Here is a 12600-nt window from a genome sequence, read left to right as displayed (position 1 = left end):
AAGACTATACCATGATTCCTTGTATATTTTACTTGAGTTATTATATTATGCTACTTAGACCCAATAATTACTCAACATTCCTAGGAACCTGGTTTAATTGTAATAAAGAAAGTAGTATTTGGGTGTAATAAAACTTTAAAAAACTCTAAAATTCTAATGTAGTTAAAACTGGGTGGAAATACTGCCTTAGTGGCACTTTTTCGGTCCTCCAAAACTAGGGTCCTGGAAATGCATTCCTGGGACTGCGGTTCTCTGGCTCGGTAGGTGGCGCTGTCACAAAAAACTAGGGTCCTAGAAGTGCGGTCCTACAACTGCGGTCCTGAAAGTGCAGCCTTCGGTATTGCAGACTGATAATATTGATGCTTTCTGGAATACACCCCAGAAAGCTGCGCTATATCGCGCGCTCTACAGGTGGTGTGGGATAATACACAGCTTCAACACACACCTGTGACTCTTATTATGTAAGAAATCATCAACAACTATGACTTACATTTGATTGAAATCAGCTGCAATGAACAAAACTATTGAAGTTTAACTTAAACTTGCTTAGACCAGATTCAGAAGCTAAAATCTTGATTTTGATAAAAAAAAAAAAATAGCATGTAAGTAGTGTGCTGTTTAGATCGGTGTCATTGTGAAGATGTTGTTTAAAGCTGGATGTGGTTAAAGAGACAGAAAGGGGAAGGAAACATGATGCTGCATTTCTTCACTCAGCTCGGAAGAGAAAGACTGTAACGTTTGTCACAGAATTTGGTCTCATATTACAGTAAAATGTTCAGTGTGTGTGTCGTTCTGCTCGTCTTTTCCAGCATCTGTACAGGTGAGTTCAAGACTCGGAGGTCTTTTGTGCAGAGTTTGACATGTTTTCATGTTTTTTATTACTGCATGCTGATTCATATGGATTATAGTTGTACATTATTATTCTGGTCTGATAATGTGTCTTTCTCACATATAACTCTGTATAATGATTTTTCTGTTTTCAGTTGTTGTTGGTGCTCCAGAAACAGTCACAGGACACAGAGGAGAGAGACTAGACATCAGATGCAGCTATGAATCTGGATATGAGTCAAATTCAAAGTATTTTTGTAAAGACGTGTATCTTTGGACTTAGAAACATCATGGTTAAATCAGGATCTCCAGCTGAAGACGAGAGATTATCTCTGACTGACGACACGACGACCAGAGTTTTCACCGTCAGCATCACTGACCTGAGATCAACTGATCATGGCCAATACTGGTGTGCTGTGGAGAGGACTGTATATTTTAACGATGTCTATTCAGAGATTGTGTTGCTTGTTAAACAGAGTAAGTTATTAATTTTATTAGAAAGTGTGAGTGAGTGACCAAGTCATTAAATCTTGTAAGTCGACTCATATACTGTTGAGCTGATTGTCTGCTGAGTGTGTTTGGTATAAAATACATTGTTAAACCAGAGATTACATGAACGATTTAAAGTGTATTTAAAGTTGATCTTTCCTGTCACTGATCAGTGAAGAAGACCACTTAAGTTTCAACTATCAGCTCTTTTTCAACTGCACCGTCATATTTCAGCACAACAGAACCGAATCTACGATCCAGAAAGAAAAGAAACAATAACAACAACACATTTCCAATATTTTAGAATGTTGAATATTGCAATAATCAAAGTCATTTATGTCAATTTTAAGACAGTTATTGTGTATTCAACAGTATAATCAGAATCAGTGTTGTGTTGTTTTGTGTTTAATGTTGTGTTCAGATCTGTCTTCTGTCGCTGGCGGTCTGGGTTTGGTTCTGCTGGTTCTGGTTCTGTGTTCTGGAACGTTCCTCGTCCTGAAAAAGAGGAAAAGGAAATCTGGGACAGGTAACAGTTTTCAGCTTTATTTCATCAAAATGTGCAGCACAGTACAGAGGTGGGTGATTAAATCTTTACCTGCAGAAGATCAGAAATGATTATCAGTAGTATCCATATAAACTAGTAAACTATTGAGGTATATGTTGTTTTTCAGACTGTCCACATGTATGAGATCACAAACAGTGACCCTGGATCATCTGATGACATCGCACAAGTCTCTACTGTTTATGCCACAGCAACCAATCAGCAGCCTGATTCAAACCCCAGTCACACCCACTCCACCAATCAGGTGACAGATACAGACTGTGATTATTATGTTAATATGAAGCCGCCTGAACCAACAACAGACAGCAGAACAGAACTGATCTACTCAACAGTGACACATCCACAAAACATCAAGACAAAGAACGGACCGATATATTCAGTGATCAAACATAAATAATAAAATACTGTAGAAACTTCTGCAACAGACATCTGCACTGATGCTCAAAGTGAAAAAACATGGTGGTACAAACAACATATTTTTAATGAATTAATATGCTGGCACACTTTTCTGAGTTTTTATCAGTATTTTAAAAACTGTATAATTTGTTACTAACAAGAAAAGTTACTAAAAAAAAGTGAACTTATGTATTCTTTATAAATTATTCTTAGTAAACTTCATTTACAGTTAAATAACATGAAACTAAATATTTTGTGGATAAACTCAAAGCGTTTTAGACCCCGTTCTCACAGGTGAATTATCTTAATACCAGGAGTAAACAGGGCCTTGATGAGTTTGTTTGATTGAAATCTGCTCTAAACTAACGGCGCTGCTGAAATAAACAATAGAAATAATCACAGAAATTGTAATGGTTTCCTCTACAAATACCATTACAAACCATCAACTATTAACCATTAAAACCATTACAAAATGGTTTCCTGAAGTGTGTTTTGGGACATATTCCATAAGGATGTAATGATTTTAACAAGCCACTAATAAAAGTTGACAAATTACCTGTAGAGACCCACAGAGACCACATTACAGTTTCCATTAAATCCAATACAAGTCCCGTTATAACCAGTAAAACCAGCACAAATTCTGTAATGGTTTCTATTGTTTTTTGTTTTGTTTGTTTTTTTCAGCAGGTGGTGAACTCATGAACAATAGACTAACTATTGAAGGTTAACTTAATGAAACAGTTGTTACGAAAGCTAAAATCTTGAATTTGATCAAATATACACTCATGAATGCAAGTACTGTGCTGTTTAGGTCTGTATAATATATGGACAGAAGGCACTGTTTAGATCGGTGTCATTGTGAAGATGTTGTTTAAAGCTGGATGTGGTTAAAGAGACAGAAAGGGGAAGGAAACATGATGCTGCATTTCTTCACTCAGCTCGGAAGAGAAAGACTGTAACGTTTGTCACAGAATTTGGTCTCATATTACAGTAAAATGTTCAGCGTGTGTGTCGTTCTGCTCGTCTTTTCCAGCATCTGTACAGGTGAGATCATGCTGATTCAATGATTATAGTTAAACATTATTATTCAGTTCTGATATCTCTTGCTCACACATAACAGCTCTATATAATGATGTTTCTGTTTTCAGTTGTTGTTGGTGCTCCAGAAACAGTCACAGGACACAGAGGAGAGAGACTAGACATCAGATGCAGCTATGAATCTGGATATGAGTCAAATTCAAAGTATTTTTGTAAAGGCGAGTGTATCTTTGGACTTAGAAACATCATTGTTAAATCAGGATCTCCAGCTGAAGATGAGAGATTATCTCTGACTGACGACACGACGGCCAGAGTTTTCACCGTCAGCATCACTGACCTGAGATCAACTGATCAAGGACTATACTGGTGTGCTGTGAAGAGGACTTTAACTACTGATGTCTATTCAGAGATACTGTTGCTGCTTAAACTTGGTAAGTGACTAATGTGGCTTCTGCACATTGACCTATATTAGAAATTTACACAGAGACAGGTCAGCAGCTGTAGTTCATAGTCATTATATAACTTTATATAACTACACAACACAATATGATATTAAGTAGTTATTATATAAAAGCCAATTTACTGCATAATTCAGGATTATATAAACAAATTAATTCACATCGAATTTGCTAATATATGAGTTTAAGTTGATCTTTCTTCTTTAGATAATAAGACCACCGAGGCTTCAACCATCAACCCTTTTACAAACACACTGTCATATTTCAACACAACAGAATTGAATCTACAATCCTCCAGCATCACAGTCACAGAAAGAAAAGAAACAATCACAGATCAGCACAGCTCCTCAACAGGTCAGTTCATCTTCTGCTCTTACTGTATTTTCCTTTAATACGCTCTCTGTGCCTTGATGATGTCTCTCTGTAACAACCATCTGCTTTATTTCATTCGACAGTCTTTCACTTATTCATTCTGTAAACCAGTTTCTGTCCTGATTCTGGTGGTTGTTTCTGTTTTTACAGTATTTCAGACAGTGTTTCCTCTTGTGTTTTTCAGGTTCATTTGTGATTATCGTCACTGCAGAGGTTTTGGTTTTACTCCTGATAGGACTTCCACTGATTATAGTGGCTCTGTGGAAGAAAAAGAAGAATAAAGGTAATGTTTTAAACAGAAGACTAAAGATTGCATTTGGTTGGGTTTAGAGTGACGTGCACAAGAACTGGATTAATTTACGAATAGTTTTAAATAAGCATTTAATAAAGACTTGCGCTGATGTGTTGCTCAGGTCTGCTGTCGTCCTCCATCGAAGAGTTTAATCCAGTGATTTATGAACAGGTGAGTCTTCAGAAACTGGATTTAAAATGGCTTACAGTTGTACTACATTAACAGTTCCCCTAAAACACAGTCAGGGTTTCATCTCTAGCTGATGAAAAAGACTGTGACTGCAGTGATTTACTGTATTTTGACAGAGTATCCAGTAGCTGGTGTGTTTTAACATTAAACAGATTCACTTTGGTTATTTTCTCTGTTCATTAGTTGTTATTTTCTGTGACTGCAGATGAAAGACGCTGGACGTCACTGTAATCCAGAGGACAGAGACACAGAAACATCTGTAGTTTACAGCTGTGTTTCCTAAACTTGTGTCTTATGAGTCCCTACAGACCCATCAGTGAGACTCAAGCATCTCTTTATCAACACAACAACACAAATGAGTTCAATTGAACTAATATAATATAACATCATATTTAATATGATACTAAATATGTACATTTTGGCAAGCACCACTAATATATTGCATTTATGAGCATGTTGAGAACCAAGAGAAATCATCTTCACCTTTCTCATAATTTTCATGATTTTACTGAAAATCAGTCATAATTGAGCTTATTTTGTTTTCTTTACTCACAATCTTTTTTTATTATGTTTATTGTTGTTGTTATAATTGTTCATTGCATGTTTAAATCTGACATGCACAAATATGGATAATTTGAATGTATTCATTTCTGAAGTTGAGTCTCATGAGTTACTGCAATCTGCAGCTTAATGGACAAATTAAACCATGTTATTCTGGATTGCAAGTGTATTTTGATATTTATTTAATTTTATTGTTGTATGTCTGTCCATGTTGAATGTTGAGCTCAAGGTTTGTGTGGTTAGTTTGATCTGTTCACTCCTGCTGGTAGATGCTGTATCTGCACCGATCTGCTGCCAAAGAGCATCTTTCTCCATTGATGGACATTCAAACGTAGCTGTTTATTCTGATAAATCCTTGCAAGCAACATATAATGGAGGCTCCTAATAGCAGCTGCCATTGTGATGTGAATACTAAAATCCTGAGTGTTAAATTAACACTGTTTGGAGTAGGATTTTACTGTGTACTAACAATTATTAGCTTTATGAAAATATGACTAGTAGGTCCTTTTGCTTTGGTTAAACATGAGATGTCTGCAGCAGTTTCTTACCAAACAGGAAGTTCAACCACCGCCACAGGAAGAGGCTTCAGCTAAACACACAGACTCAAGGGCGTAGGACATACAATAATTACTATAGTAACGGGACTTTCATGCACATTTGAACATTTGATTGACAGATAAACCACACGCTCTTATTTCAGTGTTGTTTTTATTATGTGGATATTTCAGCTACCAGTTTGATTTGTACATTCAGTTGAACAACATTAATTTAAAGTTAAAGACTGTCCGCGGCGACTCAGGACGCATGCACCACAGATCGCCACTTACATAGTTTACCATAAAATCCTCATTATATTTGTCCCAAAATATTGTTAATGTTCATAATGACTTTATTCTAGGCAGGAAGATTGTGTATCTTTCCGGACAACGTTTGTCCCTCTGTCTGTATCTAATAATATCCATAATAATATCCATAGTTCACGCTTTCTCTTTCCATTTGCTCTGTTTTGTCAAACACTGTACTTCAATTATATGAAAAGTTAATGAATCAAACGTTTTAGATCCAGTCTTCACCATCTCTCTCTGTCAGGACATGCCAGATTTTATATATATATATATACAGTATGTATGTGTATTTATTTATTTATTTTTATTTATTTAATTTTTTATTATTATTTAATTTATTTATTTTTTTGCTATATGGGTTTGTAGCCGGAAAAGAGCAAAAGAGCAACAGAAAAGCACTCAAACGTAGAGGCAGAACAGAAACAGACAGGAAACAGGCTGCGGTTTGTGAGTTCACAGATAATTTCCTGGTCATTTTTCACACATAACGCCCTCAACATCACACGGAAACACAGACATGCTGTCCGTCAGCGCTAGTGTTTGATTCTCAACACGTGAGATGATCAACAGACATATTACTTTACTCTACACCGATAGAAGAGAGCAGTATTATCAGTATTACTGGAGATTTGAGTTTAAGAAAGTCATTTGAGGAACTGTTGAGAGTTTTGCACTGATTTTCTGAACTCAACCGATGAAGAAATGAAGTTCACTCTGATGATTTCTGGATTTCTACTGATGGGTAAATACTCAAAAAGCTTCATTTATTTATTTATTTTTACATTTTACTGATACATAAAAAGTGTTTATTAAAATATGGCTTAATGTGTATGTGTGTGTGTGTGTGTGTGTGTGTGTGTGTGCAGTGAGCAGTTCAGTGTGTGTGGAGATTACAGCGAGAGGAACAGAAGGAGAACAAGTGGCTATTAAGTGTCCTTATGCTAAAGGATATGAAAACACCAACAAATACTTCTATAAAGGACCTTACAAAGATAATAATCTTATACTAAAATCTGATGGAGGAGAGTCAGTGTCTGACGGCAGATTCTCTCTGCGGGACGATCATCAGACGAGTTCATTTACGGTGACCATCAGAAACCTGAGGATGGCAGATGCTGGACAGTACGGCTGTGGAGCTGGATGGGGAAACTATAAACTAATCCAGCTGAATGTGATTAAAGGTGATTGATATTCAGTACTGAACAGCAGTCCGTTTTATCCACTGTGTTCATGCTTCACGCTGAAGTTGATGGTTTTGTAAAGTATTTTTCATCTGAATAATGTGATCTTGTTTCTCAGCTCCACAGAAAACAAGACCTGTCCAGATCTCGACCTCCACCCTTCACTCGTATACAAACAGCAGCACTGACCACACCAGCACAGGTACCTGAACACACACAATCACTGACTTCACCCTCACACACCTTTACACACATGCATTTGTGTTCAAACCATTGATAATGTGTAGTCACTGTGTTTACATACATAATTTAAGTCATAATTTCAGTAAAATCATTAATAGTTAGTCTGATTATCTTGAATACAGAGGCATCAAAGCTTCTGAACACATTTTTTAATTCTGCATTTATGATAGTGGTGCAATTACCATAATTTAAAAGTTTTCAACTAGTTCTGACTAGACTGGTCATGTCTCGAACTTGGAAACTCTAAATTTCATCAACACCTCAACATCTGTAAAAAAATAAAATGAACCAATATGGCATGTGGCCTCAACACCTGACATATTGATTCAAATTTAAAATAACTGAATGCTTGATGTGTCATTTTATTACAACCAGAGGTTCTACGGTTCTACAGTTTATGAACGGCTAAAAAAATAATTCCATCATTCAGTGATTTGGACATGAGCACAGCATTACATTACATGGGTTTTCCATGATGTCTTAACATCTGCATTCATGCATCTGACAGACACTTTTATCCACAGTATCAGTTCATTATTAAAACCCATTTAATCCCACCGGTCACAATAGTGACTGTAAAAAGGGTTTTCGTTTATAAAGGTCCAAAAACCTTACTGACTGATGTTTTAGTGCACTTCCTACAAATATGGAAAAAAAAATAAAGGGTCTCAATTAAATATGTGCAGTTTCACATGATTAGTGCAGACTGTCACATGACCAGAGCAGTTTATTTCCTGTTTGCACCTTGAGAAGATGAAGACTGCATCAAAGCTTCATAACAAAATGCTAGTAAAGTATGTTAACATAAAGATATGACAAAGATTTTTGGTACACATGATCTTTAGGGTGTCTAGTATTAATATATGAATTCACATACATTTAGTATTGTTGAGTGTGGTCACAGAATGAGTAAACATGTTGATGTTCACAATAGTGACCGCTGGGATAACAGTGAACTTAGGTCTACAATATAAATCCAATGGCAGTTGTTAGTGAAAATGACAATAAAATGTTGCAATGACAAAATATTGCACTAAATTAAAAATTCAAATGTTACAAAAAAATGTACAATAATGATGTTATAATACTCGTAGCATTAATATAAAAATTTGATGTTATATTTTACAAAAAAAGTAACAATTCTGAAATGCGGTGATGGTTGATTTTTTTTTTTTTTTTTATCTCACTGTTCCTATCAATGTTGCATAAGGTTTATTTATTTATTTATTAATGCTTAATAGTAACCCTAGAATGTTATCAAACAGTTTAAAATAGCTGGGCTAAGACATATACCCCCCTACCAGTTACTTTTAGACGAAACCTGCGCTCCCTTTCTCCTTCCCATCTTTCCTCTGTGGTATCCTCCTCTCTTCCTTCACCCACCCATTTCTCATCTCTGGATGTAAACGCAGCTACTGAGACTTTATGCTCTACCTTAACCTCTTGTCTAGACGACATTTGTCCTCTCTCCTCTAGGCCCGCACGGGCTGCTCCTTCCAACCCCTGGTTATCCGAGGTTCTTCGTGAACATCGGACTACACTCAGAGCGGCAGAGAGAAAATGGCGCAAATCAAACGATCTGTCGGACCTCAGTAGGTACCAGTCTATGCTCACATCCTTCTCTGCTAAAGTCCACACTGCCAAATCCTCACATTTCCGCAACAAGATCGACAGCGCCCAGACATGCGTAATCTCTTCAGAACATTTAATTCCCTCCTCTGTCCCCCTCCACCTCCTCCCTCCACCTCTATTACAGCTGATGACTTTGCCACTTTCTTTACAGACAAAACTAGATCAATCAGTGGTCAGTTTTCACCTCCACGCACACAGGACCCTCACCCTACCACATCCACTGCTAAAACTCCCATCTTTTCTTTCTGTCCACTCACTGAAGCTGAAGTATCCAAGCTTCTCCTCTCCAACCATCCTACAACATGTCCTCTTGACCCAATCCCCTCACACCTTCTCCAAGCAATCTCACCCACACTCTTACCTGCACTCACACACATCATCAACACATCCCTACTCACAGGTAACTTCCCCATTGCGTTCAAGCAGGCTCGGGTAACCCCACTGCTCAAAAAACCTACATTAAACACTTCTCTTATAGAAAACTACAGACCTGTCTCTCTCCTTCCGCTCATAGCGAAAACACTTGAACGAGTTGTCTTCAACCAAGTCTCACTGTTTCTTTCACAGAACGACAAACTGGATGCTAAACAGTCAGGTTTCAGGAGGGGCCATTCAACTGAGACTGCGCTTCTCTCGGTCACTGAAGCCCTGCGAATTGCAAAAGCCCATTCCAAATCATCAGTCCTCATTCTGCTGGACCTATCTGCCGCTTTTGACACTGTCAATCATCAGATACTCCTGTCCACCCTCTCATCACTGGGCATCTCTGGCATTCCACTTCGCTGGTTTGAATCCTATCTCACTGGTAGGTCTTTCAGGGTGGTTTGGGAGGTGAGGTATCCAAAGCACATACACTGGTCACTGGGGTTCCTCAGGGATCAGTTCTTGGACCCCTCCTCTTCTCCACATACACTACATCACTGGGTCCCATCATACAGGCACATGGATTCTCATACCATTGCTACGCTGATGACACACAGCTCTACCTCTCTTTTCAACCAGATGATCCAACGGTAACTGCAAGGATCTCAGGTTGCCTGGCGGACATCTCGGCATGGATGAAAGAACATCACCTGCAGCTCAACCTGGCAAAGACTGAGCTTCTTGTCCTCCCTGCCACTCCGACTCTACAGCATGACTTCACGATCCAGTTAGGTTCATCAACAATAACCCCATCAACTTCGGTCAGAAATCTTGGTGTAATCTTTGATGATCAGCTGACCTTCAAAGACCACATTACAAAACTGCTCGATCTTGCAGGTTTGCACTATATAACATCAGAAAGATCAGGCCCTTTCTGACAGAGCATGCTGCACAACTTCTTGTCCAGGCCCTTGTCATTTCTAGGCTGGACTATTGCAATGCTCTTCTGGCTGGACTTCCGTCTAATACAGTCAAACCTCTACAAATGATTCAGAATGCAGCGGCACGACTGGTCTTCAACGAGCCCAAAAGAGCCCATGTTACACCTCTCTTTATCTCCTGCACTGGCTACCAATCACGGCTCGCATCAAGTTCAAGACACTGATGCTTGCATATAGAACAACCACTGGCTCAGCACCCGCTTACTTGCACTCTCTATTAACAAACTACATCCTCCAGAAATCTGAGATCTGTTAGTGAGCGACGCCTCGTGATACCATCACAGAGAGGCGCAAAATCACCTCTAGATCATTCTCATTCACCATTCCTGGCTGGTGGAACGATCTTCCCACCTCTATCCGGAATGCTGGATCCCTGTCAATCTTCAAGCAACAACTGAAAACTCATCTCTTTCGACAGCACTTGACTTCATCCTAAACTTAAAAAAAAAAAAAAAAAAAAATTATCTTTACTTATTCCTTCCTTTGGTAGTTTGTATTTATTTGAACAATGTCTGAGACTTGGTGTTGCAAGCACTTCGTATGTCTGATTGCCTCTTCAAGATTAATCGCTCGATGTATTCCCCAATTGTAAGTCGCTTTGGATAAAAGCGTCTGCTAAATGACTAAATGTAAATGTAAATGTAAATATAACAATTTTTATGACTGCAGAAATGTGATTTCAGTACCCACATTATTACACACAATTGTGACCGAACATGAAACACAATTTTTCACACACTTTTCAAAAAAAAAAAATTGTAAAAATAATTATTGATTATTTGAAAGGGTTACTTATGACACATCATTTTAATATTTTCATATCTGGGAAAAATTTGGGATTAATCGGGTTAATTGTGAGCAGTACGTTCACTTTTTTTTTTTTTCCTGTCTCTCTCTCTCTCTCTGTTAGTGACACCTCAAACAGAAAGTGAAACGACAAGAACAATGACAGGAAGTACTGCAGTTCAACTCAATCAGCCAAACACTAGTGAGCACACAAACTACACTACCCACAATGCAACTGCCCCCTGTTTGATTATGTTGTATATTTTGGAGAAAAGCGATTGTTTTGAACGTTTGTGGAGACGCATTTTAGCTCGTGATGAACCTGATCAAAGTGAAGCACACATCAGACGTCATGTGGTTAATCTGGTTTCACATCAGCTGTAGACAGAAGCGTTTTCCTCTGAGGACTGAGGTTCACCATCGCGGTTTCACTTTGGTTACACAATATAACAGCAACACATTTCCAATATTTTAGAATGTTGAATATTGCAATAATCAAAGTCATTTATGTCAATTTTAAGATAGTTATTGTTTATTCAACAGTATAATCAGAATCAGTGCTGTGTTGTTTTGTGTTTAATGTTGTGTTCAGATCTGTCTTCTGTCGCTGGCGGTCTGGGTTCGGTTCTGCTGGTTCTGGTTCTGTGTTCTGGAACGTTCCTCGTCCTGAAAAAGAGGAAAAGGAAATCTGGGACAGGTAACAGTTTATTTGTGATTTTTAAAGTCCTTTTTGAGGGTCTGAATAGATTTGACTTTGACTTTTCTCTCTTATCGTTTTCCCTTCAGGTTTATTTCAGCAAAATGTGCAGCACAGTACAGAGGTGGGTGATTAAATCTTTAGCTGCAGAAGATCAGAAATACATGTTACATTATTGTTTGATGAGCAGTGAATGCTATCTATAAAAACTAGTAAATATTTTTTGTACATGCTGTTTTTCAGTCTGAGCGTATGTATGAGGAGATTCCAAACAGTGATGTCATCGCTGCAACATCCTCGTCCAATCAGACGCCTGCATCACACCTCAACACCCGCCCACAAGTCTCTGCTGTTTATGCCACAGTAACCAATCAGCAGCCTGATTCAAACCCCAGTCGCACCCACTCCACCAATCAGGTGACAGATACAGACTGTGATTATTATGCTAATATGAAGCCGCCTGAACCAACAACAGACAGCAGAACAGAACTGATCTACTCAACAGTGACACATCCACAAAACATCAAGACAAACGACAGCCCGATATATTCAGTGATCAAACATAAATAAAAATGGTGGTACAAGCAACATATTTTTAATGAATTAATATTTTGACTGTTTTCTGAGTTTTTATTAATATTTTATAAACTGTATAAAGTTACTAACA

The 12600-nt window shown here is 37.9% G+C and overlaps 2 protein-coding genes across 4 annotated transcripts; both read left to right on the top strand.

Annotated features, from left to right (window-relative positions):
* The first annotated feature begins 1347 nt into the window (after nucleotides 1-1347).
* On the top strand, nucleotides 1348-5343 carry LOC131549371 (CMRF35-like molecule 8). Of its 2 annotated transcripts, XM_058791494.1 has the most exons (8): nucleotides 1348-1843; nucleotides 1989-2123; nucleotides 3214-3319; nucleotides 3424-3744; nucleotides 3979-4125; nucleotides 4328-4426; nucleotides 4557-4606; nucleotides 4830-5343. In XM_058791494.1, exons 3-8 carry the CDS (start codon nucleotides 3271-3273, stop codon nucleotides 4905-4907), a joined length of 744 nt encoding a protein of 247 aa, XP_058647477.1. In that variant the 5' UTR covers nucleotides 1348-1843; nucleotides 1989-2123; nucleotides 3214-3270; the 3' UTR covers nucleotides 4908-5343. The 2 variants fall into 2 exon arrangements, with proteins under 2 accessions (XP_058647477.1, XP_058647488.1); XM_058791505.1 differs by having other exon boundaries at nucleotides 1989-3319; nucleotides 4048-4125.
* A 105-nt stretch (nucleotides 5344-5448) lies between these two features.
* Nucleotides 5449-12508, top strand: LOC131549312 (uncharacterized). 2 transcript variants are annotated; one of them, XM_058791376.1, is made up of 9 exons: nucleotides 5449-6772; nucleotides 6897-7211; nucleotides 7330-7413; nucleotides 8931-9046; nucleotides 9654-9891; nucleotides 11361-11438; nucleotides 11829-11933; nucleotides 12023-12057; nucleotides 12177-12508. In XM_058791376.1, the coding sequence occupies exons 1-9, from the start codon at nucleotides 6733-6735 to the stop codon at nucleotides 12501-12503; spliced, it is 1338 nt and encodes a 445-aa protein (XP_058647359.1). In that variant the 5' UTR covers nucleotides 5449-6732; the 3' UTR covers nucleotides 12504-12508. The 2 variants fall into 2 exon arrangements, with proteins under 2 accessions (XP_058647359.1, XP_058647367.1); XM_058791384.1 differs by lacking the exon at nucleotides 9654-9891 and having other exon boundaries at nucleotides 8931-9050.
* The last annotated feature ends 92 nt before the right edge of the window (nucleotides 12509-12600 follow it).

The sequence above is a fragment of the Onychostoma macrolepis genome, chromosome 01, assembly GCF_012432095.1.
Source record: "Onychostoma macrolepis isolate SWU-2019 chromosome 01, ASM1243209v1, whole genome shotgun sequence".
NCBI classification, from domain to species: Eukaryota; Metazoa; Chordata; class Actinopteri; order Cypriniformes; family Cyprinidae; genus Onychostoma; species Onychostoma macrolepis.
The sequence above is the reverse complement of the archived record's forward strand: the minus strand, read 5'-3'. Positions and strand labels throughout refer to the sequence as shown.